The 26,388-nt window shown below is 35.9% G+C and overlaps 6 protein-coding genes across 6 annotated transcripts; 3 read left to right on the top strand and 3 right to left on the bottom strand.

Annotated features, from left to right (window-relative positions):
• On the top strand, positions 282-3,427 carry LOC104731369. The gene has a single exon (XM_010450715.1). The coding sequence runs from the start codon at positions 361-363 to the stop codon at positions 3,250-3,252; it is 2,892 nt and encodes a 963-aa protein (XP_010449017.1). The 5' UTR covers positions 282-360; the 3' UTR covers positions 3,253-3,427.
• On the bottom strand, positions 9,801-11,398 carry LOC104733424 (F-box/LRR-repeat protein At1g48400-like). Its single transcript, XM_010453002.1, has 3 exons — positions 10,421-11,398; positions 10,198-10,338; positions 9,801-10,112 (listed from the first exon to the last, which is right to left on the bottom strand). The coding sequence occupies exons 1-3, from the start codon at positions 11,396-11,398 to the stop codon at positions 9,801-9,803; spliced, it is 1,431 nt and encodes a 476-aa protein (XP_010451304.1).
• Positions 11,659-13,449, bottom strand: LOC104731368 (pentatricopeptide repeat-containing protein At4g21705, mitochondrial). Its single transcript, XM_010450714.2, has 2 exons — positions 13,132-13,449; positions 11,659-13,048 (listed from the first exon to the last, which is right to left on the bottom strand). Exons 1-2 carry the CDS (start codon positions 13,363-13,365, stop codon positions 11,768-11,770), a joined length of 1,515 nt encoding a protein of 504 aa, XP_010449016.1. The 5' UTR covers positions 13,366-13,449; the 3' UTR covers positions 11,659-11,767.
• On the top strand, positions 13,572-15,626 carry LOC104731366 (pentatricopeptide repeat-containing protein At2g20710, mitochondrial-like). The gene is made up of 2 exons (XM_010450713.2): positions 13,572-13,853; positions 14,358-15,626. The coding sequence occupies exons 1-2, from the start codon at positions 13,632-13,634 to the stop codon at positions 15,519-15,521; spliced, it is 1,386 nt and encodes a 461-aa protein (XP_010449015.1). The 5' UTR covers positions 13,572-13,631; the 3' UTR covers positions 15,522-15,626.
• LOC104733423 (DNA-directed RNA polymerase II subunit 2-like) lies at positions 15,709-17,193 on the bottom strand. Its single transcript, XM_019233532.1, has 4 exons — positions 17,182-17,193; positions 16,590-16,889; positions 16,095-16,517; positions 15,709-15,992 (listed from the first exon to the last, which is right to left on the bottom strand). The coding sequence occupies exons 1-4, from the start codon at positions 17,191-17,193 to the stop codon at positions 15,885-15,887; spliced, it is 843 nt and encodes a 280-aa protein (XP_019089077.1). The 3' UTR covers positions 15,709-15,884.
• Positions 17,654-25,187, top strand: LOC104733422 (vesicle-fusing ATPase-like). Its single transcript, XM_010453000.2, has 33 exons — positions 17,654-17,831; positions 17,927-18,022; positions 18,117-18,249; positions 18,439-18,615; positions 18,797-18,951; positions 19,050-19,158; positions 19,299-19,398; positions 19,492-19,547; positions 19,641-19,706; positions 19,804-19,886; positions 20,018-20,151; positions 20,225-20,435; positions 20,657-20,788; positions 20,867-20,927; positions 21,016-21,119; positions 21,187-21,319; positions 21,509-21,685; positions 21,867-22,021; positions 22,120-22,228; positions 22,369-22,468; positions 22,562-22,617; positions 22,711-22,776; positions 22,874-22,956; positions 23,088-23,221; positions 23,295-23,505; positions 23,727-23,858; positions 23,937-23,997; positions 24,086-24,145; positions 24,243-24,301; positions 24,399-24,486; positions 24,582-24,704; positions 24,835-24,900; positions 24,983-25,187. Exons 1-33 carry the CDS (start codon positions 17,656-17,658, stop codon positions 25,124-25,126), a joined length of 3,750 nt encoding a protein of 1,249 aa, XP_010451302.2. The 5' UTR covers positions 17,654-17,655; the 3' UTR covers positions 25,127-25,187.

Here is a 26,388-nt window from a genome sequence, read left to right as displayed (position 1 = left end):
ATTTGTTAAACTCTATTTCCTAACGCCTGTCGATTAGATATTTTATAAAACTCAGTTATACTTAATAAGGAATTTAACTATTTATTTGATCATAAAATAATTTTGAAAAGAAAGTTAATATAGTATACAATTTCATTTTTTTTAAGCAATACATTCCATATATATGGTAATATTAATCCTCTAAATTTCATTCATCAATATTTTTGAAATAATTTGACCAAAAAAACAAATTTAAGTAATTAAAAAAATAACATTTTTAGCTTTGAAGTTATGAAGGAAGCGGATCTTGAAATGGCGAAAAGAGGGAGGAGAAAGAAGAAACAGAGTATGTAAAGTTTCTCACTTTCCTCCTCCGTAACAATGGCGACTTCTCTGTCGCCCTCTCCATCTCCTAACTACCCTTCTAGTTCCCTTTATTTACAATCATACCCTTCTCTCTTCTTCTTCTTCCTCCTCGTCTTTCTGACCTCTGCAACTTCTTCACTCACCGTCGTTGCATCCTTAGTGAATCCTAACTCCTTCGCATCCCCACGAATCCCTTACTCCGATCACTGCCACCACATAGTTCCAGAGTCTCCTATCGACCCTTCTCCCTCCGCCGTGTTCAGCCGCGCGTCGCTCGCTTTCGATGTCAGCTTCTTCTCCGGCGGCGACTCTTTCTTCACGAGGTATCAATCACAGAGCGGCGACATTAAATCTGCTAGGTTTAGACCCAGATCAATCCGCAAAGCTTTGGGCGATGGGAGAATTTACAAGGTTGAAGCCAAATTGACTTTGGAAATCTCAAAAACCTCAGCTTTTCACGGCGGCGATTTTGGGCAACGGAAGATTCAGGTAACGCAGATCGACGGACGTAGGATCGATTTTAGCTCTTGGGGAGGACCAAGTTTCGATTTTTATGGGTTTTGGTCGGAGTCTACAGGACAAGTCTGTATGGTTGGATCAACGCAAGGTACTGATTTGAAGACCTTTGATGCTCGTCTTATGCTTAACTATTCAAAGGACTCTAATATCTATGGGAGTTTGGTTAAAGGAGTGTTGGAGAGTGTGAGTAATAGCCAAAGTAGTTTTGAAACGATTTCGATTCTTGGTGCGAGAAACACTCCTTTGAACTATGAGTATAAGTTGCTAGAGCAATCGAAATCGGATTGTGGGATTAACAGTGGAGAGAGTTTGTTGTTAGAGAATGTTTTGGGAGGAATGTGTAAGCTTTTTGAAGGTAGAGTTCATGTGTTTGGTCTAATGTATAGAAATGATTGTGGGATTAATCATAGTTGCAGTCCTTTGGGAAGTAATGTAGAGTACACACCAGGTTTTATGTCGTTATTGTCGTTTCTTTGTGATGGGGAGAGGATGCGTATGGTTTTGTCATTTAGTAGCATTAGTAGTTTTACCAGGTTGTTTCCGTTTGATCCGAGCACTACTTTGGTTGCAGAGGGAACTTGGGATGTAGAGAAGAATAGGTTCTGTGGTGTAGCGTGCAGGATCTTGAATTTCTCGAGTTCTTTGAGTAATGCTGTGGTTGATGATTGTTCCCTGAGGTTAAGTTTGAGATTTCCTGCTGTCTTGTCGATTAAAAGCATGGCTCCAGTAGTAGGGGAGGTTTGGAGTGTCAAAACAGAGAATGATCCAAGCTACTTCAAAAGAATCAAGTTGTCGAGCCTAAATGATCCACTGTGGCGTTTCCCAAGTCTGAGATATGAGTATACAGAGAGAGAGAGGCTGAATAAGTTATGTGGGGCTGGCAAGAGTCACCCCAAAAGCAAAGCAAATCAATACCCTGATCCTCAGACTTCAGACATGAGATTTGTCATGTCAGTGAAAATTTCTGGAGGAGGTAATGTGTTGAGATCTGCGCGTGCAAGCCCTTATTTCGTGGGAGATCGGTTGTATCGTGATCTTTTGGTTCGCGGGAAAGGAGCTGGACTAACTGGAGTGCCTCTGAACGTCAACAAGGTCACCGGAAGCTTCACAAATATTACTTACAGAATCCGTTATTTGAATCCGGTTTCTGATTCTCGTGGAGATATCTATGCAGAGGGAACATATGATAGGGATACAGGTGAGCTATGTATGGTAGGATGTCAATCAGTTAGGCTAAACAGCACAGTTGCAATGCAAAACGAGACAGTGGATTGCAGTCTTGCAATCAAGATCAAGTTTGCTCCAATTGATTCGAGTAGTGATGACCGTTTAAAGGGAACCATTGAAAGCACACGGGAAATGACAGATCCGCTTTATGTTGGACGTATGGAGGTTTCGTCGAGGTCAATTTATGTTCATCAAGCCAAAGAATCTGTTTGGAGAATGGATTTGGAGGTTGCTATGGTTTTAATATCCAATACACTTTCATGTGTCTTCGTAGGGATGCAACTCTACCATATGAAGAAACACCAAGAAGCACTTCCTTTCATCTCCATCGCAATGCTGATACTTCTTACATTAGGTCACATGATTCCTCTGTTGTTAAACTTTGAAGAACTCTTTAAAAGCAGCCAAAACCAGCAAAGGTTGTTCTTCGAGAACGACAGATGGCTCGAAGCCAAGGAAATTGTGGTGCGGATAGTGACGCTTATAGCTTTCTTACTGGAGTGCCGTCTTCTCCAAGTAGCTTGGACTGCTAGAAAAAACGAAGATCATCATCACCATGAAGGTGTGTGGAATGCAGAAAAGAAGGTTTCTTATGTGTGTTTACCTCTCTACATCACTGGTGGATTGATTGCTTGGTTAGTGAATCGTAATAGAGCTCCTAAAAGAATAGTATACATAGGGAAACCGCATGCACGGAACCTCCTGTACCGTCCGGTGAACCTGAAACGCACATTTCAACGTCCTCCTTTGTGGAAAGATCTGAAATCTTATGGTGGTTTGATGCTTGACGCATTCCTCCTTCCTCAGATACTCTTCAACGGATTCAGCAACTCAGAGTTAAAGCCTCTTGCTGCTTCGTTTTACGGTGGAAACAGCTTCGTTCGATTGCTTCCTCATGCTTATGATCTGTATAGAAGCCGCAGCTATGGGAAGATTCTTGATTGGTCATTCATTTATGCAAACCACAAAATCGATTATTACTCTACGGCATGGGATATCATTATCCTCTGTATCGGTTTCCTCTTGGCTGTTCTGATTTTCTTACAGCAGAGATTTGGTGGTCGTTGTTTCATTCCGAAGAGATTCAGAGAAAATGTGGGATATGAGAAAGTTGTAGAGCTACAACAATCTGGTGAGCAACACAATACCAATGATTCTTGACATTATATATAGACAGTTAGACACACAGTTTTTGTTTTCATACAATATAATTGTCTTGTTTTTAATCATTTTTTTTTGGCTGTAATCTCTACAAAATTTTTTGTTTTTTTTTGGGCTCACAAAATTGTTACAGAGTGTCTATAACATCATTTTATAACTAACTTAAATATATTAATGTCGGTTCTTTGATTGACTTAACACGGCGTGATGTTAAAATTGTTTGCTTCAGTTATAAAAGTGACGTTATGTATAACGTAGATTTAGTAGTGTCGGTTTTCTCAAGTATTTTTACGTCGATTATAATTTGACTTTACGTTCACGCCACTTTTTAAAATCGACGCCAGATACCGTAGTAGCCTAATCCATCTATCGGAAGAGAGCATCCATCCAACAAGTAAGTTTAGTGAATTTACTTGCACCTGCTTATTTAAGATGATTATTTGATAATGTTTTTGATGTAGACTTGTAGTGATTTTTTTTACCAATTAATATTCAAAGCACTAGTGATCATATCATTATAGCACTTAGGGTCCAACCAACCTAAACAAGTATATAAGCTAAGCTATTACCCACAAACATAAGGCAATGACAAAATGAAAGAGAGATGCAATTTATGAAAGTCAACAAAAGTCAACGAAAAGTCAACTCAAAAGTCAATAACGGAAATGCAAGAATATAAATGTCTATGGGTCTCTCTTTAGCTTGGTAGATTGCCACTAGAAAGATCATCAATTAGGTTTTGTTTCCTATATATGTTATAAGACTTAAATCTAGCGGCTTAAACCCCTAATTATAAACTAATCCACTTCATGGCACTAGTTCATTCACTAATTACTCTTAATCATGCTAAGATTCCTCAATTGCATCTACGAAACATAGTGATCATTAAATTCATGCTTAAACACCCTACAAAACACTATAAACATCAACTTCCATTGGCTAGAATATGTTTTGCTCTTTAGGATTGAAATAGACATTTCATCAAACACCTTGTGTTTCAATTTCTCAATCAAATCATAGCCACAAATTCATTCCTAATGATAGATACCTTAATAACTAATCCTAAGAACCAAATCCTAACCATCAAATCTCCCTAATATACCTTTAGCCTAAAGACCCATATATTAGATTTACTCACACATGAATATGGAATAAATCATGGTGAAAAATGCAAAACAAATGTGAAGAGAAGAAGAAATCATAAGCAAATATGGAATTACAAAATGAAATTGCCATCCAAATCACCAAAAGATTAACAACAAGTGTATGGTACCTTTTTAGAACTTAGAACAACCAAACTTTGTAAAATTAAATGTCAAAACGCTTAAAAAGAGGTTTTGGTCCGAGTTGGGTCGACCCGGTTCGAACTGGGTCGGGTCTGGATCGGATCCGGTTTGGTTTGCTACATTTCTTATCTTCAAATCTTCATAACTTTGTAACCTAAACACCAAATCCACTTCTGTTTCGACCCACATTTCTTTTCTTTGATGCTCTTCAATCTATTCCAGATGGTTTCTCAGATGGCTGAGCTTTTTTTGACACTTGATCCAAAATTTCATTTCGCCTCTTTAGCTAATTTAGCTTAATTTGCTCCTTTTTGTACCTAAATCAACACCAAATGCAATGCAAATGCAAAAGCTGATGAAAAAGTACCTAAATGCACAAAGTGGAAAATAAAGACTCAAAAACTCAAGAGACAAGTCCTAAACAATGCAAAATAGAGAACAAAAGCAAACTAAAACAAAAATATAGAGATATCATTTTTGATTTTATCTATCTTCTTTCTCAGTTTAAACAATCTGTTTAAAAAAAAAAACAATATCAAGTAGAAACCATTTGCACAAAGTTTGTTTTGGATGAAATGTTATTAAAGTGATGATAAGTAGTTTTAATAATTATATAATACAAGATTAGACCTGCATAAATATGTGGATAAAAAAAAAATTAAACTAAATTTTATCTGATAGTTTCTTATAGAAAAATCCTCAAATTTAGAGGTTATGCACTTTATCTTGAAATACACAATTTAACGGTATATTGCATCATAACAATATTAGATTTTAACGGTATATTGCATCATAACAATATTAGTTCTCTGGGTGATTTGTTTTTTTCTTTCTGTTTTGTCTTTTATGGTATCGGTGTTTTTATGGAAAAGATTGGAGCTGGTTAGTATATTCTTCTAGTGCAAATCAATAGGTGTGTGATTGAAATTGATGAGAGATCATAACAATAATATTGACAGCTTTATTCTTTGTTTCATTAGGCAAATGATTCAAATTCCAAATGGCAATTCATGTACCGCTTAGAAATTTTTACAACCGCTGGTACTTTGAAAATATTATTTTTGGTTCTCCGGGAGGGGTGTATCCAGTCGTGTTTGACACCGAAGCCCATGAAATATGGATTCCGGGTCACCTCCTTCCAAACCATCTTCCGAACGTAGTTATCAATAGATATAACGACGCTGCCTCAGTCAAGTATGATGAACGTCCATGTAATTTTTTTTTTAATTCACTTTTAGTTATTTTCCTTATTGGTATATGTACTATTATTTTTTAAATAAAAATTTGAAAAATACTATGTTCTCTAGAGATTTACAAAGATGTTATTACTTAACTCCATCTTACAGTACACAATTCAACGGTATATTGCATCATAATAATATTAGACTTTAATTCTACACACTCTATTCTAAATTCCACTGGATAATAATTATAATTTTAATATCAAAATAATAGGTGCATTAGATAAAATGTATATCTTACTTAGTATTAAAATAATTGAACATTTATAAAACATAATTAGCAAAGAGATAAATGAAAACTAATGATCTCATATTTGAAAAACTGACATTATCTTAAATATATATATTTTTTTTGTATATAATGGGTGTCAAAATGGGTCAAGACTAATGATTCAACTCAATTCAACTCAAATCATGAACCCTAATGAGTTGATGGATTAAATGAGTTGATTATTAAATGAGTTAATGAGTCAAATTAGTTTGGTTATAATGAGTTTTTGAGTTAATCCACTAACCCATCAATTTTAACATGATCAACCTAATATCATCAACATCATCATACTATCATCATCATCATACTACCACCATCATCATACTATCATCATCATCATCCTACCATGATCATACTATCATCATCAACATCATCATCATCATCATCATACTACCATCATTATCATCATACTACTATCATCATCATCTTCTTCATACTATCATCATCATACCTTCACAATCATCACCATCATCATATCAACATATATATCATAGTCAATATCATGATGTCATCATCATACCATAATTTTACAGCCAAAATTCCAAACCCGCAATTTTACCGCTGAAAATGCAAATCCGTAATTTCCACTTAAAGTTATGTGATGTTGATGGTGAAAACGATGATATAAATTAATTATAATTATTTTTATGCTAAATATTAATTATTTTATATTGTAGTGGATTAATCCAATTAATCATCTAACTCATTTAACTATATGGATTTATGGGTTGATCCAACTCAATTGTTAAATGAGTCGAGTCAACTCATAAACTCATTTAACTTTAAATTCATTGGATAATGAGTTGAGTTGGGTTAGATTAACCATTTTGACACCCCTTATTATTGTCTAATGCCATACATAATAATTCTACTACATGTGGCATGTCATACCGTTAGATAAAGCTATACTAACATCACTTATACTAGTTTTCTACTAGCTTATCATTAATTTATGTCATTTTAGATTTATTTTACTCATTATTTTGTCAAATAGGTGATCTTATATTACTTAACGTATGCTATACCTTTTAAAGTTAGATTTAAGGATCATAGAACGATCTATTGCGAAAATGCGCCTTAAATTTTGTTTCTAGATCTAAACTAATTTCCTCTTGCAGATGTCGCTGTTGTTGTTGCTGCGTCTGCACATGGTTGGTTGAATGCTCAGCAACTCAATGTCCTCTTTCAGGCGGTCCATAATGGCCTCGACCTGCCTTTTATACATCAGATCATCCCGCTGCCATTATTGAGAGTGAAACTTTTTTCTGCGAGAAAGAAACTTTGAAATATATATGTACTACATAAACTGTGAGACTAATTTACCAATAACTAAAACTGAAAAAGGCCATAATATACCTCTGGTAATTATTTTTTTTTCTAACAAATTTTGACTATATCATCTCCAATATCAATATTAGGTGAGGCATTTTGTCTCAATGTCATATAAGCAATATTCTCATTTGATGGTAATATAATAAAAGTCCGCTGTCCGTCGAACGTCAATTGATGAAGCCTTAGATACATTCCTTGTAGGTAGTTTGGAATGATATACTTGTTAGGTTCTTTTGGCCACTGGAGGTGGTCATTTGGTCTATCTAGAAATTGGGGATGGGACATTGACGGAAGTCAACCATATATAGTCTAGTTCCTCATTCCTAAGATCATAGAAATTGGGTTTGCATGCAGTCTTTTTATTTCCTTTTATCTATGTATCGTTTTCGTTTCTCATAGTTGTCACCCTAGTTTCTTATAGTCTTCAGATTCTTATAATTGGTTGAATAAAGCAAGCATGCTTGGTGGATAATAGAAATGTATCACTGGTATTGATTGTGGAAAGTGTGATGCTACTAAAAGGTTCCATGCAATCAAAGCAGCCTGGTGGCAGGAGGACATTGCAAACCAAAACCAAAATTTTGTTGGAAAAGCTAGTGGCCATACTCTGCAAGGTTCCTTCTCTAGCAAATGCACCCAAGATTTCCAACGAGGTAATTCAAGTTCCATGTTTACTCTTCTCATCCTTTTTACATCATAAGCTTCTTACTGCGCTTTCCGAACTACTGAGCATGTAAGAGGTGAGTTTTGGGTGAGTTTCGCAGCCTCCTTGATTAATTTACAGAACCATATGAAAAAGACCATAACATGTTTCTTCCCTACAGAATTCGGCTACAAAAATACTCGGAAATATATATGAAGAGTGATATGCTCAAATTTACCCTAGAGCTACTCTCTCAAATTAAGAGATCAATGCAGTACTTAGGGGTCGAATTCCACAAGGACTCAAGACTACACAATAAATTATAGAGTTTTATAATTATGCTAAACAAATTGATTTAAATAAAGATAAGCAATGCAAAAATATTAAATAAAACTGTTGTAAATTCAATGGATCAAAAAGCTAAGCCTAGGGAATTTCTCAGGAAATTATGAAATATTAAATCAATCAATAAATTAGGATTCAAACAATTAAGAACAGATCTAGAACTCTAAACACTTTTGTAAATTAAATCAGTTCTCACTGCAAATAATATCTAAATTTAAAACCAGAAAATCCAAATCTCTTTGTAAAATTCTAGGTTAAAAATCAGCAATAAAATCAGGTTTAGATTGTTCACAAAATTATTAAATCAAATCTCTTTGCAAGAAATAATTTTGGTCATCAAAAGGTTTTATCAGGAAAATCAATTATATTCTCATATCAATTTATTTTCCTAAAGTATTAATTCTAGGTGATCAATCAAGGATTAATATGAAGAACAACCTAAGATGAAGATCTAGCAAGATAAAGAATCCTAAATAAACAGATCTAATAATTCATAAAATCCCTGTGAAAAACCCTAAACCTAACAAACAAATTACTCAGACATAATCAATGAAGAACAAGACATAATTCTGAATAATATGCAATTGAAATTAAAAGAGTAAGGAAGGAGTTTAAGAATTCTTCTCTCAAAGCAGTTCAGATATCTCTCCCAAAAGCTCTCAAAATTCTCTCAGGGTTGCAGAAAAATAAAACTTGATAGAATGAAACTTCAGGGTTTGGAAAACCTAAAAACACTATTTATATGTCCTAAAACACGTCAGGGACTTATGTTGCAAATATGGAAAACTTTGGGGCAGATTTGTAAATTTTCCAAAACTTGGGTCTTGAGTCGGCAGAGATGAGTGTCGATCGATGCCTCCTATCTTGGTGTCGGTCGATGCTCCTGCTTTCATCCGAGACCAAATTGATTCTTCAAGATTTATGCTCCAAAACATCCAAATTGCTCCATTTTGCTCCTTTCATGCCAAAATCCTAGAAAACCTGTAAAGACTCAAAAACAATCTAGAAACAAATGAAAAGACACTAAAAGACTCCTTATATCATGGTTAAAAACCATAAAAACCATGATATATCAAAGAGCTTGTAGCAGCTAGAGCTATAGACATTAGACAACATTGATCTGGTCTGCAAGCAGAAGCATTCATGATTAACAAGTTTCAGAACATACACTATCAACTTTGGGACACCTTGCTCGTTATCCACAAATGGCAGATGAGCTAATCGAACACGAAAGTTCCATTCAGACAATCTTTTCTCTATAAGATTAAGTTTCATCTTAATCGGTGCACTGCACTACCACAACTCTTCTCTGTCTAGATTTTGTAGTTACTTTTTGCTTAATTAAGAAACCCTTGCGGATTTTGTTATGTTATGTTTCAGAAATAGATTGTAACCAACGTAGTTATGAGAAAGATAAGGAAAGAAAAAGGTCAGATGAATTGGAAGTTGCACTTTGATGAAAGTCTGGGGAGAGCCATCACACTAGCTCGCACCAAGTTACTGTTGTTGTTGTCAGCTGCTGCTTTAACACCAACTTTGACAGTTGTAAGGCATTCCAACTTGCCCAAGAAATGACTCATCTGTCTCAGCTCTTGAGAAGAACCTCCATAATCTGAAATTTCTAGCAACTTCACTTGACATGTCCATAAACAAGATATGTCCTTCTTCAAAATCTTCCTCTTCTTCTCAGGGATGCAAGCGCATGCATCACCGCATTTATCTGTAACTCTGTGGACAAGACCCTGGAAAGCAGAGACCAAAATTTTGGCATGTATATATAATAGTAATGGCAACAACAAAATTTAGTAAGAGCTTGATTTGGTATACCTTGATGGATAAAGCGTGTAGTTTTGGACAACTCGTGAGCAGAAGGGGCATTACTTGCCAACCTCTATACTTGTTACTCTCAACAGATAAATTAAGGAGGTTGCTGAAGACAGGCATGGATTTACAGCAGAAATGAAACGCCTTCACAACCAAAAAACATAAAACACAAGTGAGAGACTGTCATTGATTCTGGTCCAAATGGAAATAGCAAAAAAACACTGACCTCAAGGGAACCAGGAGACAAGTGAAGGGTCGTAATGTTGCGTATACCCGCAACGAGATCTGTAACATCACCATATATAGGCGGCTTTTGTTCATAAGAGTGGCCATCATCATCATCATTATCATCATCAACGACGTAATCATAGCCGTGTGTTGACACCCATAACCTGAGACTCAGCCTTGCTTCGACAAGCGAATCCAAATCAGCAACCTCATACTGTTCGGAGACATAGCTAGAGTAGTCAAGGTACACAAGGCTTGGTGCTTCGAAATAAACGATTCGGCGGTGAGCCGGTTGGTCGTTGGGAAGAATGGAAAAAATCACAAGTCGCTTGATGGATGCACATTCCACGTCCGTACCGCAACCAGCAATAGAGTCGGGACAATCACCATCACGTATGTATAAATCTTCGAGCACAGGGCAGCCATCGATGAGGAGAGAGTAGTAGTCATGACCAATCGAAGTTGATAAGAGAGAAAGTGATTTGAGGGCTGGGAGAAACACACGCTCGGCCTCAAGATCATATGCACCAGATAACGTGAGCTTCACGAGTGTGTTACTCGTGAACAACTTGGTTTTGATACAAATACCGGAAAAAAGGGTGTGAGTTGCGTACAAGTGTAGTTCCAATAAATAAGGGTGTTCCAATGCAGTCAATATCCAACGGGTGAGGGGCAGACGACACAGAGACGATAGAGATAACTTGTTGATGTGAGAACTGGTGTTGGTGAGCACAAGAGCAAGTGTTTTATCTACGAAATCAGAGAAGAGATGTGAACCAGTAATGGCTTCTTCCTCGCTGGGATACACAACCACCGATTCATCAAAACAAAGGGTGTCTACAAGAAGCAGCAGATTCTTCCTGCTCCATCTCTTGGACAGAACCGATGTGGAAGCTGCCACTTTTGTCGGAAGTAAAGACAGGATTTTGCCAAGAATCTCATCTGGCAAATTGCTTATCAAATCTCTACCCGCCATTAATTTTAGTATTAGGGCTTGCTTTATTTCTCTACCTTACCTAACCTAACAACCTACACACACACTAAAATGGAGGATCGCTAAGTTCCTTCCTCTTATCGACCTGAATCCAAAACAATAGAAGCCCAAAGTTCGAATCTTTAAACGAACCCTCCAGAATCAAAGATCTAACAAGGAAGATCCAAAAGCCAAAGTTCGAGGTTTATTCAGAAAGATAACAATTTTTTTGTGAACTAAATATTTATCTTTTGGCCACAGAAAAGTAAATATGTCTTATTACATAATTGTGAAAATATAATAAACGTTACATTCTGATTAGAGAAATTTGGAAAAAAAACGTTACATTATAGATATTTTATAAAAATGTTGTCATACCATCAGATTTTTTTTTTTTTGTGGGGAAGAAGACAGTAGACTTCTTGTGCTAAGAATCAGTGTGGTTTCCTCATCGCCTTCAACTTTGTCATCTTTCATGCGCTGCAACAAGGTATCAATGTTACTTCCACCTTCTCTTATATCAGCCTTAAGATGAGCATGATACATCTGTCTGTTCACACCGACACAATTCCTAAGAGATGCAACAAAGCTTTCTACTTCTCTCAAGCTTCCTTCGTCCCCTAGCCAACTCAAAACACTAGTAACCAGCTTCAACCCGGGTCTCCATTTCCTGTTACCCACTTCTATCCCCAAGGCAGTTTTCAAACACTTAAAAGCATTATCTAAAACACCCTTTTCAGCATAAGCAGTAGCCACAAGTCCCCAAGAATCAGGTGTAGTAGCTTTCCCTCTCCTCGCTAGATCCTCAAGCATAGCTTCTGCCTTTTCCTCCATACATTTCCCAATATAACCACGAATCACAGTGTTAGGGACTCGAAAATCGTAACAGTTCCCTGATGATTCCCATTCCGTTAGTACTTCCTCAGCTTCTTTTAAAGCATCAATCTTCACAAGAGACTGCAACACAGTTAGATAGTCCTGATTTATTCTCCTCTTACAAGCTTCTTTCACCAAACCCCATAGCCTTAATACCTCAGTCTTGTTCCCTAACCTAGCATACAGAGTAATGAGATGATTGTAACCTTCACCATCCTTATTCTCCAATCTATCTTCCGACATTTTCAGAAGCTCAACCGCCTTATCACAATCACCACCATCGATATAAAACTTGGCAGCAACAGCATAAGTGTTCCAGTCCATTGTCACATCAGGCTCTCTCTCCATATCTCGCAAGATCACACCAATCCTCTCGAGATCAGACATGGAACCAAAAGCATTAATACAGATCCTAAAACTATAATTATCAGGAGCAACATTATCTTCCTTCATCTCATCTAAAACCCCTGGAACTTTCTCGTGCTGACCAATGTTAGTGTAAAGACACATGATGTTGTTGTAAGTCAAAGAGGAAGAAGCGAAACCAAACTCCTTCATCTTCTGAAAATGAAACAGAGCCTTGTCAACGTTCTGCTGCCTAACGTAACAATTCAAAAGCGCTCCATAAGTCTTGTCGTTCTTGTACTGTTCCTTGAGGTTCTCGAAGTACTCTTCCGCGGTAACGAATCCATGAACTCTACCAATGAGATCGAGATGAACAGCGTGTTCTGTTGGTGAGAACACACATACACCAGTCTTGTTCATCCATTTCGAAACCTGCGTAATATAGTTAAACCCCTAAGATTTTAATTCGGCAGGTAAAAGAGAGAAAGATGCTAGATTTGTATAAGATTACTGACCTCGAGAGCGTGGAGGAAGCGTTTGCGTCTACGAAGATCGTGAACGATGCGAATAAGCTCAGCAACAGAGACCTTTTTGCCGCATTGAACCCAGTTTTGGAGTTCTGGGTATACACTTGATTTAGGGTCTCCTAAAGGACTGATTTTGGAGTAAAGTGTTGTTTTTTTTACTCTGTTGGTGTAGTAGTATCTGCTCGCTATCCAATTCGCCGGTAATCGCCTCAGTATATTCATTGATTCCGGCGACAGAGACGACGAAACCTCTCTGAAAGCTTGGATATTTATTTATTTACAAAATGAAAATAAAAGTAAAGGTCTGCAGTTCGAATCTCAGCAACGACATGTTTTTAATGTTTTTATAAGGGGTTTATGACAATTGCAAATTAAAGGCTAAACCTTTGATAAAGATTCACAATTCTCTTCTGAACCTAAACCCTCAATACCTTGTTCCTTATTCTTCTTCTAACTCATGTGGTTCTCAGTCTGTAACAAACTCAACAATGGAGTCAATCTACTGTTGGGTATACAAAGGAGATATGGATCTTCTTCTATGGGAAAGTTTTGATCTTTACAAAAGGATCTCGCCTCTTGGAGATCCTAAGATTTCAATTGTTCCTGTTCTTGACGAATGGCGTGGAGAAGGGAACTACACCAGCAAAGAAGAGCTTCGTGGAATGATTAAAGAGTTGATGAAGTACAAACGATTTGGTCATGCTCTTGAGGTTTCTTTCTCCTTTCCTCATTTCTCAAACATTGTCTCTTTCTATCTGTTGTTTCTTAAAATGTCTAGTGTTTTCGTGAAACTCTTTTTTTTTTGTATTTAATTGATTGAGAAGCCTGAAATTTTATTATTGCTGATGTTACTTACTTGACCTACTACGGCAAAACCAGTTTCCTCTGAAACAAATCTTTGGCAATTCTGTGATACATCTAGTATGTTGAAGTCACTGTGCTGGCTAAGGACTATCTATGCTGCTGAAGAGTGTTATATAGTTCTTGATCAGTATTCAAACTTCACTTTGCAATGAGGAATGTTCTGTAGTTAGCTTATCTCTCTGAGTAATATTTTATTACGCTCTAGTGGTATTTGATTAAGCTTATTGGTTTGTGTTAGAGTGAAGTAATTTAACATGAACATTTCAATGCAACATATAACTGTATGATCTTTTATCTTAATGTTTAGACCTTCTTTTCTGATTTCTTGTGTGTTTCAATGTGTCTGTTAGGTATCGCGGTGGATGTCTGATAGAATGTTCTTTCCTCTCTCGACGGCTGATTTTGGTACACGCATAAACTTGATATCAAGAGTAAGTGGACTTGGAGAAGCAGAAGGTTTCTTTGACAACATTCCCAAAAATATGAAAGGTATTGCCGTGTTTTCTAGTCTACTTAGCTGCTACGCACGTGAAAAGTCTGCAGAGAAAGCGGAGAAGCTTGTGGCATCCATGAAGGAAACGGGGATTTCCATGGACACCCGTTGTTACAATCTTTTGATGAATATGTACTATCAGATGAACGTTCATGGAAAATTAGATGAGTTGATGTTTGAAATGCAGCAGAACGGAGTCCCTTTTGACCAGTTTACTCTCGGTATACGTCTCAGCGCATATGCCGCAGCTTCTAATATCGAAGGAATAGAGAGAACCATAGAACAAATATCATCAATGTCCCACATGGTTATTGACTGGACCATTTATAGCGCTGCAGCCAATGCTTTCCTCAAAGTTGAGCTCATCGATAAGGCTATAGTGATGCTTAAGAAGTGTGAGGAACTTGTGAATGAAGATACTGGGAACGAAGCATTTCACACGCTCCTGAAGTTGTATGGAGAGACTGGGCAAAAGGAAGATCTTTGCCGGGTCTGGCTCGGTTTCAATGAAAAGAGGAAAGTGTTCAACATTGGATACAGGACAATGATAACCTCGGCTTTGAGACTTGGTGACGTTGAATTAGCAGAGAAGGTTTTTAACCAGTGGGAATCCAAGAAACTGGCTTATGATTTCGGGATTCCTAATTTGTTGATCAATTGCTACTGCGAAAAGGGTCTTATAGAAAAAGCTGAGCTACTCTTAAAGAAATTAGAAGGAAATGGGGTTGATCCACCTATGGATGTATATCTTTGCTTAGCAAATAGTTATCTTGAGGATGATGAAATTTACAAGGCAACAGAAGCGATTGAGCGTGCAGTCTCATTGCAATCAGAGACCAAACATAGACTCGAGGCTCAGAGGGAATTGCTGAATTCATACTTAGCGTGTTTAAAAGGGAATGGTGATGGTAGAAAGAGGTTTGGTGATGTCATGGAGTCGTTGACTTGTGAGAATCTCTTCTCTGTAGCTGCTCTTGAAAGACTTTCTCACCATTTTTCAGAGATCAAAGGAAACAAATAGCATTCTTTCATTTTGAAGCCATTATGCCACGGATTGAAACTGGTCAGAGAATTAGCTCTTCTTTTTCATTTAATAATCTCAAAATAGTTTTAGGATTTTCTGATATATATATATAGCTTGTAAGTTCTGCACTGCAGGTTTAAGCCTTGTTATTGACACAACAGAATAATTACTAAAATCGCCGGAAAACGTTAATAATAAAGTAGTCTGAAAATATATCATATACCTTTCTAAAATTCAGAAATAAGGGACATTACACAAATTTGTAAATTTAATTTTGTTACACAAATTCGTAAACTGGTTTTGTTACAAAGCTACTACCAAAGGAGAAACCGAAAGTTCAAAATCATAGAGCAAAGCTCATCACTGTCTGCCTTTAGCCGATTTGAGGTGTTTGGTAAGCATCCGTGGTGCAATTGCCATTGACATAAGCTCTTGAAAGAGCAATTTGCATGCATATGGAATGTAAACCTGAGAGGATATAGATGAAGATGGTATTAGACAAGTGTGCGAGCAATAAAGAGTTGTAAAGATGAACCACTTAAACAACAATTTATTCCTTTTTGGACTTACCTGAACAATATCTGTTTTGTTCTTGCAGCCTCTGCATTCAAATGAATTCTTCTTCAGATTTGCAATGGCGATGAGCCCACAGACTTCACACACATGTACCCTATACGCATCGCTCTGATCAAACAGCCTCTCTTTCAAAAAGTGAGCAGCACCATGTGCAATCATGCAATCACGTTCCATCTCTCCAAAACGGAGACCACCATCACGGGATCGTCCTTCAGCTGGTTGTCTTGTTAAGATTTGCACAGGACCTCGCCCACGCGAGTGAATCTTGTCATCAACCATATGCTTCAACCTTTGGTAATACGTTGGTCCAAGGAATATCATAGCTGTGAGTGGTCTGCCCGTGTGACCATTGTACATTCTCTCAAATCCACGCATTTGGTACCCACACTTATGAAGAGCTTTGCTTATATTATCCACCTAAAGACACAACATTGGTCAAATTTATACTAAGCCAATGCTAACCAAGCAGCTAAGGAAAATGCAAGTTACCGTGACATCTGTAAAAGGAGTTGCATCTCCTTCTTTTCCCATGTGAGCTGCCACTTTTCCCATGATGCACTCAATTAGCTGTCCAATGGTCATTCGAGACGGAATAGCATGCGGATTCACAATAATATCCGGAGTGACACCTTCAACCGTCCAAGGCATGTCCTCCTGCGTGTAGGTCATGCCAACAGTTCCCTTCTGACCGTGTCTACTACTAAATTTGTCTCCAATTTGAGGAATCCGAACGGATCTGACCCTCACTTTCACAAACCTCAAACCATCTGCATTTGTAGTCAATAACACCTACAGAAAGTTCAAAAGTTATAAGATAAGAAACTTTAAATTCCAGATGTACATCAAACAAGATTTTTTTTTTTTTTTAAATATATGATGCAAAATTCGAAAATTCATCAAAAAATCATGAAACATGAAAGTGATGAAACTAAAATTTATGTCACTTAAAAATTCATTTATAATACTTTTCACTTTTAAATGTCTTTTCTGGTTTGTAAATATATATTTTATTTTCCTTTTTTTGTCTTATTATTCAAGATTACTAATATTAATTCAATTGATAAATCAATTATAATTAGACATGTGTCCTCATGTCGTAGACAGATCCTGTTTTCTAATAAGGTAAGTTTTTTTTTTTTGGTTGATATAATATTTTCCTTACTATATTGATTTTATAAAGAATATCTCACATTTTTGTCAACGTTTCCATTAAAAAGGTTACTTAACATCCAAAATTTTCACTACTTTTTTATCTTTTACTTTCTTAATATACAAAAGTTCCATAAAATTCTTGTCAAAATTTCTTAGATTTAAAAATATATGTCGATATGGAATATTCTTGTCCACTCCAAAACTGATTAATAAGCAAATTTCTACAAGTACTGTAATAATATGGATTTTACTTGTCAAAATTTGACTACATGACGTGTTGCATGATTATTTGTTGAGTGACTTGCTTCCTTTTTCAATTGACTCCCATATATAAATAAATCGACCAAAACATATTGTAACGAATATTATTATTTTCTCTGAACGAAGGAAAAAACAAAAAATCATGGCACATACCGAATCCACGGTCATGACTTTGGCGGTGACCACCACGCCGACGTCAGATCTAGCTCTCACTAATCTTGCATATTGCTCTCCGTCTGATCTCCATTGCTTCGCCGTTCCGGGAGCCATCGATCTCTTTTTAGCTAACGTGGGAGAAGTCTTTGTTTTATCAATCTCATATCCTTTTTTTATTACACTCACCTTTGGTTATAAGTACCTTAAAAACTCGTTATTCAGTTGTTATATATTCGTTGATCTTAACTGGTATATACTGGACATGAGAGTATTTCTGATGGAAGCATTGCTCTGAATTCGATTCAACGACGACATGCTAGAGTTTCTGCTGGTGACATTGTTTCTCTAACAAGGTAAAGATGCCACAAAAAGCTTTGTTTGTTAATTACCTCTCAGTGCTCTTTTTTGTTTTTTCCTTTGAATCTGAAGACTGATTTGTTCTTGCAGATTTATTCCTCCTGAAGACTTCAGCTTGACTGTTTTGACAGTTGACTTAGAATATGTAAGAAAAGGGACCAGAAACGAACAGATCGATGCTACTCTCCTCTCAACTCAACTGAAGAGTAAATTCATTAACCAGGTAGATTCTTGGACTATTAGTGTGTGATAATTGTGGATCATATATAGTTGAAGAATATTTTCTTTGCGATCATGCACTAACTCTTTTGCAACTTATTACTTTGTGTGCTTTATTTCTAGCTAGTTAGACCATGCGATGATGTCATAATTTCTGATTATTTGAATAAATTTTATGCGTATGTGTATGCAGGTCCTGACAGTAGGCCAGAGAGTTGCATTTGAGTATCATGGAACTAATTACATTTTTACGGTCAATCGAGCTGTTGTAGAGGCTGATGATGTGAACCAAACTAGTGGTATCGAAAGAGGGATGATTTGTAAGGATACATATTTTGTGTTTGAAGCATCAAATGCAAGTGGCATAAAGGTTTGTTTTTGATTAATCTTATATTATTTTTACTTAGTCTGTTAATTATTTTATTACCAATCAATTTGACAATTTGCTAGCATTTACATTAACAAAAAAAAACAGTATGTTTTGATGTGTGACTTGCTATAATTCCGATATCATTGTGTTAAATTTGAGTTTTGTAACTTTGTATATACAGATTGTCAACCAACGAGAATCTGTTACAAGCAAGATATTTAAAGAAAAGGAGTTTAACCTTCAATCGCTCGGTATAGGTGGTTTAGGTGCAGAGTTTGTTGCTATATTTCGAAGAGCTTTTACTTCTCGTATACTTCCTCGCGATGTTATGAACAGGTGGTTGTCTGATTCTGACCTCCAACTATTTCAAAATGCCAATTTCTTGCTGTTCTATGCATTATTTTCCTTGTAAGTTTATTCTTTTGATCTTGCAGAATTGGGGCAAAGCATGTCAAAGGAATGCTTCTTTTTGGACCTCCCGGTACTGGCAAGACCTTGATGGCACGCCAAATTGGAAAAATGCTGAATGGAAAGGAGCCAAAGGTTTATTTTTTACCTCTTACCCTTTTAAAAGATAAGATTTATTCACGAGGCAAAAAAACAGAAGTATGAGAACTTACAACGCATCTATGGATTGTGGTAATATATAATGCCTAAATTTTTTTCTTCAATTGACATAATAGATTGTTAATGGTCCTGAAGTGCTAAGCAAGTTCGTCGGCGAGACAGAAAAGAATGTAAGAGACCTGTTTGCTGATGCTGAAAATGACCAGAGAACACTTGGTGCGGATTAATAATATTCTTTATTACCGTGATTATATTTTGTGCTTTATTTACGCTGTGTTAATTTTTGGCATTCTTAATTTAACTTTTCAGGTGATGCTAGTGAGCTACATATCATTATTTTCGATGAAATTGATGCTATTTGTAAGGTACATATAAAATATATTTTGGCATTCTCAATTTAACTTCACTCGTTTTTTTTCCTGAGTAAAGTTAATTGTATATGCTTGGGTAATTTTCAGACAAGAGGGTCAACCAGGGATGGGACAGGTGTCCATGATGGTATTGTAAACCAGCTCCTGACAAAGGTCAACCATCAAAATTAGCTATTGCCTAATATTTTCTGTCTATTTTAAATGTTATTCAAACATGCATGGCTAACACGTTTGTGTACCTACTATTCAGATAGATGGTGTTGAGGCTTTGAACAATGTTTTACTAATTGGAATGACAAATAGAAAAGATATGCTTGATGAAGCTCTTTTAAGGTCTCGATCTGCATCCTTGTGCTGATTAGTATAGTGTCATTTCTTTTTATCTTCTTATTATGTCTAAGCTAGTTTTACATGTTTGGCTTATATAATTCCTTTTCTACTTTTTTTGAATTTGTTACCTACAGGCCTGGAAGATTAGAGGTTCATATTGAGATTAGTCTACCCGATGAAGTTGGACGCTTACAAATTCTTCAGATTCATACAAAGAAAATGAAGGATAATTCTTTTCTTTCTCCCAATGTCAATCTCCAAGAACTTGGTACACCTTTTGCACTTGTATTAATGTTTTAAGATATAAATACTTTATTGACATGATTTATCTAATTTTAAAGCTGCTAGGACAAAGAACTACAGTGGTGCTGAGCTTGAAGGTGTAGTGAAAAGTGCAACATCATATGCTCTCAATAAACAACTGAGCATGGAAGATCTAACAAAGCCTGTGGATGAAGAAAATATTAAAATTACTATGGATGATTTTCTTCAAGCATTACTCGAGGTTAAGCCTGCATTTGGAGCCTCTTCGAACGATCTTGAACTCTGCAGGTAATATAGAATTTGTTTTTTTAGTTATCAATTTTCCAAAACATTATTTCTGATTTCTCTAGCTCTAGGATATTTTTGTTCCCTGTAGTCAACTCAAATATGCTAATATATATATATATATATATATATTGCATTATCTATAAAAGATATATATATATATTGCTTGTAGAGTCGTAGTTCTGATTATTTGATCTATTTGACAAACATTTATATGCTTATAGGCCTCAGGGATTTGTGGATTGTGGTGATCGGCAAAAGCTCATCTACGAAAAAGTCATGTTTCTTGTTGAGCAAGCTAAAGTCAACGAAAGAAGTCGTCTAAGCACTTGCCTTCTTTATGGACCTAGTGGAAGGTAGCTAAATCATTTCAAATGCGTCTACGTTTAGCGTTTTGCTTCTAGCGTTTGCTGATTTTTAAGCTCTTTGGGCAGTGGGAAAACTGCCTTGTCGGCGACCATTGGCATCGACAGTGACTTCCCATATGTCAAAATAGTAAGTACAAGTTAGTCATTTGAACCTTAATAAAAATTCGTTTTTTTTTTTCAATTTGTTTGATATTTTTTTTCACTACATTGGCAAGGTATCTGCACAGTCTATGAATGGCCTTCATGAGAGCAAAAAATGTGTACACATTACCAAGGTCCCTAGCTTTTTAAAGCTTTCCAGTTTCTTTTATTTTNGTTTGTTAATTACCTCTCAGTGCTCTTTTTTGTTTTTTCCTTTGAATCTGAAGACTGATTTGTTCTTGCAGATTTATTCCTCCTGAAGACTTCAGCTTGACTGTTTTGACAGTTGACTTAGAATATGTAAGAAAAGGGACCAGAAACGAACAGATCGATGCTACTCTCCTCTCAACTCAACTGAAGAGTAAATTCATTAACCAGGTAGATTCTTGGACTATTAGTGTGTGATAATTGTGGATCATATATAGTTGAAGAATATTTTCTTTGCGATCATGCACTAACTCTTTTGCAACTTATTACTTTGTGTGCTTTATTTCTAGCTAGTTAGACCATGCGATGATGTCATAATTTCTGATTATTTGAATAAATTTTATGCGTATGTGTATGCAGGTCCTGACAGTAGGCCAGAGAGTTGCATTTGAGTATCATGGAACTAATTACATTTTTACGGTCAATCGAGCTGTTGTAGAGGCTGATGATGTGAACCAAACTAGTGGTATCGAAAGAGGGATGATTTGTAAGGATACATATTTTGTGTTTGAAGCATCAAATGCAAGTGGCATAAAGGTTTGTTTTTGATTAATCTTATATTATTTTTACTTAGTCTGTTAATTATTTTATTACCAATCAATTTGACAATTTGCTAGCATTTACATTAACAAAAAAAAACAGTATGTTTTGATGTGTGACTTGCTATAATTCCGATATCATTGTGTTAAATTTGAGTTTTGTAACTTTGTATATACAGATTGTCAACCAACGAGAATCTGTTACAAGCAAGATATTTAAAGAAAAGGAGTTTAACCTTCAATCGCTCGGTATAGGTGGTTTAGGTGCAGAGTTTGTTGCTATATTTCGAAGAGCTTTTACTTCTCGTATACTTCCTCGCGATGTTATGAACAGGTGGTTGTCTGATTCTGACCTCCAACTATTTCAAAATGCCAATTTCTTGCTGTTCTATGCATTATTTTCCTTGTAAGTTTATTCTTTTGATCTTGCAGAATTGGGGCAAAGCATGTCAAAGGAATGCTTCTTTTTGGACCTCCCGGTACTGGCAAGACCTTGATGGCACGCCAAATTGGAAAAATGCTGAATGGAAAGGAGCCAAAGGTTTATTTTTTACCTCTTACCCTTTTAAAAGATAAGATTTATTCACGAGGCAAAAAAACAGAAGTATGAGAACTTACAACGCATCTATGGATTGTGGTAATATATAATGCCTAAATTTTTTTCTTCAATTGACATAATAGATTGTTAATGGTCCTGAAGTGCTAAGCAAGTTCGTCGGCGAGACAGAAAAGAATGTAAGAGACCTGTTTGCTGATGCTGAAAATGACCAGAGAACACTTGGTGCGGATTAATAATATTCTTTATTACCGTGATTATATTTTGTGCTTTATTTACGCTGTGTTAATTTTTGGCATTCTTAATTTAACTTTTCAGGTGATGCTAGTGAGCTACATATCATTATTTTCGATGAAATTGATGCTATTTGTAAGGTACATATAAAATATATTTTGGCATTCTCAATTTAACTTCACTCGTTTTTTTTCCTGAGTAAAGTTAATTGTATATGCTTGGGTAATTTTCAGACAAGAGGGTCAACCAGGGATGGGACAGGTGTCCATGATGGTATTGTAAACCAGCTCCTGACAAAGGTCAACCATCAAAATTAGCTATTGCCTAATATTTTCTGTCTATTTTAAATGTTATTCAAACATGCATGGCTAACACGTTTGTGTACCTACTATTCAGATAGATGGTGTTGAGGCTTTGAACAATGTTTTACTAATTGGAATGACAAATAGAAAAGATATGCTTGATGAAGCTCTTTTAAGGTCTCGATCTGCATCCTTGTGCTGATTAGTATAGTGTCATTTCTTTTTATCTTCTTATTATGTCTAAGCTAGTTTTACATGTTTGGCTTATATAATTCCTTTTCTACTTTTTTTGAATTTGTTACCTACAGGCCTGGAAGATTAGAGGTTCATATTGAGATTAGTCTACCCGATGAAGTTGGACGCTTACAAATTCTTCAGATTCATACAAAGAAAATGAAGGATAATTCTTTTCTTTCTCCCAATGTCAATCTCCAAGAACTTGGTACACCTTTTGCACTTGTATTAATGTTTTAAGATATACATACTTTATTGACATGATTTATCTAATTTTAAAGCTGCTAGGACAAAGAACTACAGTGGTGCTGAGCTTGAAGGTGTAGTGAAAAGTGCAACATCATATGCTCTCAATAAACAACTGAGCATGGAAGATCTAACAAAGCCTGTGGATGAAGAAAATATTAAAATTACTATGGATGATTTTCTTCAAGCATTACTCGAGGTTAAGCCTGCATTTGGAGCCTCTTCGAACGATCTTGAACTCTGCAGGTAATATAGAATTTGTTTTTTTAGTTATCAATTTTCCAAAACATTATTTCTGATTTCTCTAGCTCTAGGATATTTTTGTTCCCTGTAGTCAACTCAAATATGCTAATATATATATATATATATATATATTGCATTATCTATAAAAGATATATATATATATTGCTTGTAGAGTCGTAGTTCTGATTATTTGATCTATTTGACAAACATTTATATGCTTATAGGCCTCAGGGATTTGTGGATTGTGGTGATCGGCAAAAGCTCATCTACGAAAAAGTCATGTTTCTTGTTGAGCAAGCTAAAGTCAACGAAAGAAGTCGTCTAAGCACTTGCCTTCTTTATGGACCTAGTGGAAGGTAGCTAAATCATTTCAAATGCGTCTACGTTTAGCGTTTTGCTTCTAGCGTTTGCTGATTTTTAAGCTCTTTGGGCAGTGGGAAAACTGCCTTGTCGGCGACCATTGGCATCGACAGTGACTTCCCATATGTCAAAATAGTAAGTACAAGTTAGTCATTTGAACCTTAATAAAAATTCGTTTTTTTTTTTCAATTTGTTTGATATTTTTTTTCACTACATTGGCAAGGTATCTGCACAGTCTATGAATGGCCTTCATGAGAGCAAAAAATGTGTACACATTACCAAGGTCCCTAGCTTTTTAAAGCTTTCCAGTTTCTTTTATTTTTGTGCTCTTTCAGTTTATTTATCTACTATAATTAACATTGTGTGTGAAATGAGAATAGGTCTTTGAAGATGCATACAAATCACCACTGAGCATAGTTATCCTTGACGATATTGAAAGGTCAATCACACTATTAGGTTTCAAGCTCTTATTTTCGCATACTTTTTGATTTTTATTCTTGCGGAGCTCAGATGTATATATGTCTATAATATTGTAGGCTCTTGGAGTACACCGAAATTGGACCACGATTTTCAAACGAAATTCTTCATACATTGTTGAACTTCCTCAAACAGTCTCCTCCACGGGTATGTAGATATTATTTATTGTGTATAATGGTTGCAAAATCTAGTTCACTACAGTAGAATTTTATATTGTAAATCTTTTCTTTTCTTTTTGATAGGGAAGCAAACTTGTTGTACTTGGTACAACCAGTGAAGTAGCGTTCTTAAAATCTGTTGGTTTGCGTAAAGCTTTCTCTGTTACATACAATGTTCCATTATTGAAGACACAGGATGTTCAGAAGGTAATCTATGATTTTTTTGAGCCAACGCTCAAGGCTTGCGTGCGGGCTTAACTTTTAGAATCCAGGCTAAAACCTAACAGGATCACACCGTCCCAATCCTAGTTTCTAACATGTTTTTATGATTCATCAGGTGCTAAAGCACTTAAACGTGTTCTCAGAAGATGATATGGAAGAAGCTTCGGAGGCCCTTGACGATGTATGCACTCATTAATCTTATTGGTTATTGAACATTATTAGATCACTGCTTCTAATTAAACATTTTCTTATATCTTTTTCAGACTCCAATTAAGCAGCTATACCTTCTTATGGAGATGGCAGCTCAAAGAGATGGCAAGTCCAAAAAGCCGATCTACAACAGGAAGGAAAAACTCAACATAAGTCATTTCTTAGATTGTCTTCAAGAAGTTACCGACGACATATGAAATTTCCGTTAATTTAAGACATATATATATAGTTCATGCATATGTCTAATGAAATCTTACTTAGTTTGTATTGGATTATTAAAATTGATTTATTTAAAAAAAAAACTGGATTATTAAATCAGTTCAGTTTTCAGTTTTTATCGTCTTATACTATTATACCATAAAAACTGTGACTAGTTAAAGACGATTGATTTTTTAATTTCTTTGTAACAATTCTTGAGATTGAGTACATTACCTTCTACGAAATTATATTGAAGAAATCCTAACTACTTAAAAGCAAATTGACTTATGAAAAAAAGGTTCATGTCATCATTAGAGATCACATAATTTCGTTTCTTTTTTGAAAATTTGCGTGTGCATATCTAGTAATTGTTTGTTTGAAATTTTCTTAAACAAAAGGTACGCAAATGCTTTCTTCGCCGCGCGCATATTCTATATGATCATATTTCCTCTCTATAATTCGCAAAATGACCACCTTAATTAGAAACTTTCTGTTTAAAGTTTGGTATAAATCATTTGGTAGCCTTCGTGTAAAGTTTTTTATTTTTCATAAAATTTCTAGTGATATAAATCATAGTAATTCGGATATATAAGAAAAGAGAAGAGGAGATTAAGGGTAAGAGGATCGGAACCAGAGCATGAGGAGGTCTTGAAACGTCGGAATGTGATTCCTAGCCAAACATGTGTTGTGAATCTTCCTATCAAGCTGAGGGAAAAGAGCTTCCACCGAAATGTGAATGCCAGTGAAGATGAGAACATTTCTCTCATGCCAAATTGTGTATATCACCGCCTGAGCTACCAGAAGCTTTAGAATGACCAATTTTGGATCATTGTTAACCATGAAAGAAAACGATCCCAGGTATTGAATCCCATGAATGGAAGTTGGAGCTTTTTAAGGCACCATCTCCAAAGTGAAAGTGCATCAGAGCTCTGAAGGTGATAGGAGCTTGCGAAGTGTCTCAGAGTGCTGATATGCTGACGTGGCAGATGGGCTGACGTGGAGAAAGATTATGGAATGCCGTGACAAGATACGTGAGAAGGAAGAAAGAAGAGATCAAGATATGCTCGAAGATATTGAGAGTATATTTGATCGAGAGAGATAAGGTAGGATATTTCTTAGGATAAGGAATATTTCCTTTTAGTTAGGGATTCACAAAGATCTAGGTTAGAGATCGTTTGTGTAGGGTATAAAGAGACGAGGGCTAGCCACAAAAAGAGCTAGCACTCGTGGGGTTAAAAGTTGTAAACCTTCAAGCATTCGG

This window comes from Camelina sativa, chromosome 12, assembly GCF_000633955.1.
Source record: "Camelina sativa cultivar DH55 chromosome 12, Cs, whole genome shotgun sequence".
NCBI classification, from domain to species: Eukaryota; Viridiplantae; Streptophyta; class Magnoliopsida; order Brassicales; family Brassicaceae; genus Camelina; species Camelina sativa.
This window is presented reverse-complemented; position numbering and strand designations above follow the sequence as displayed.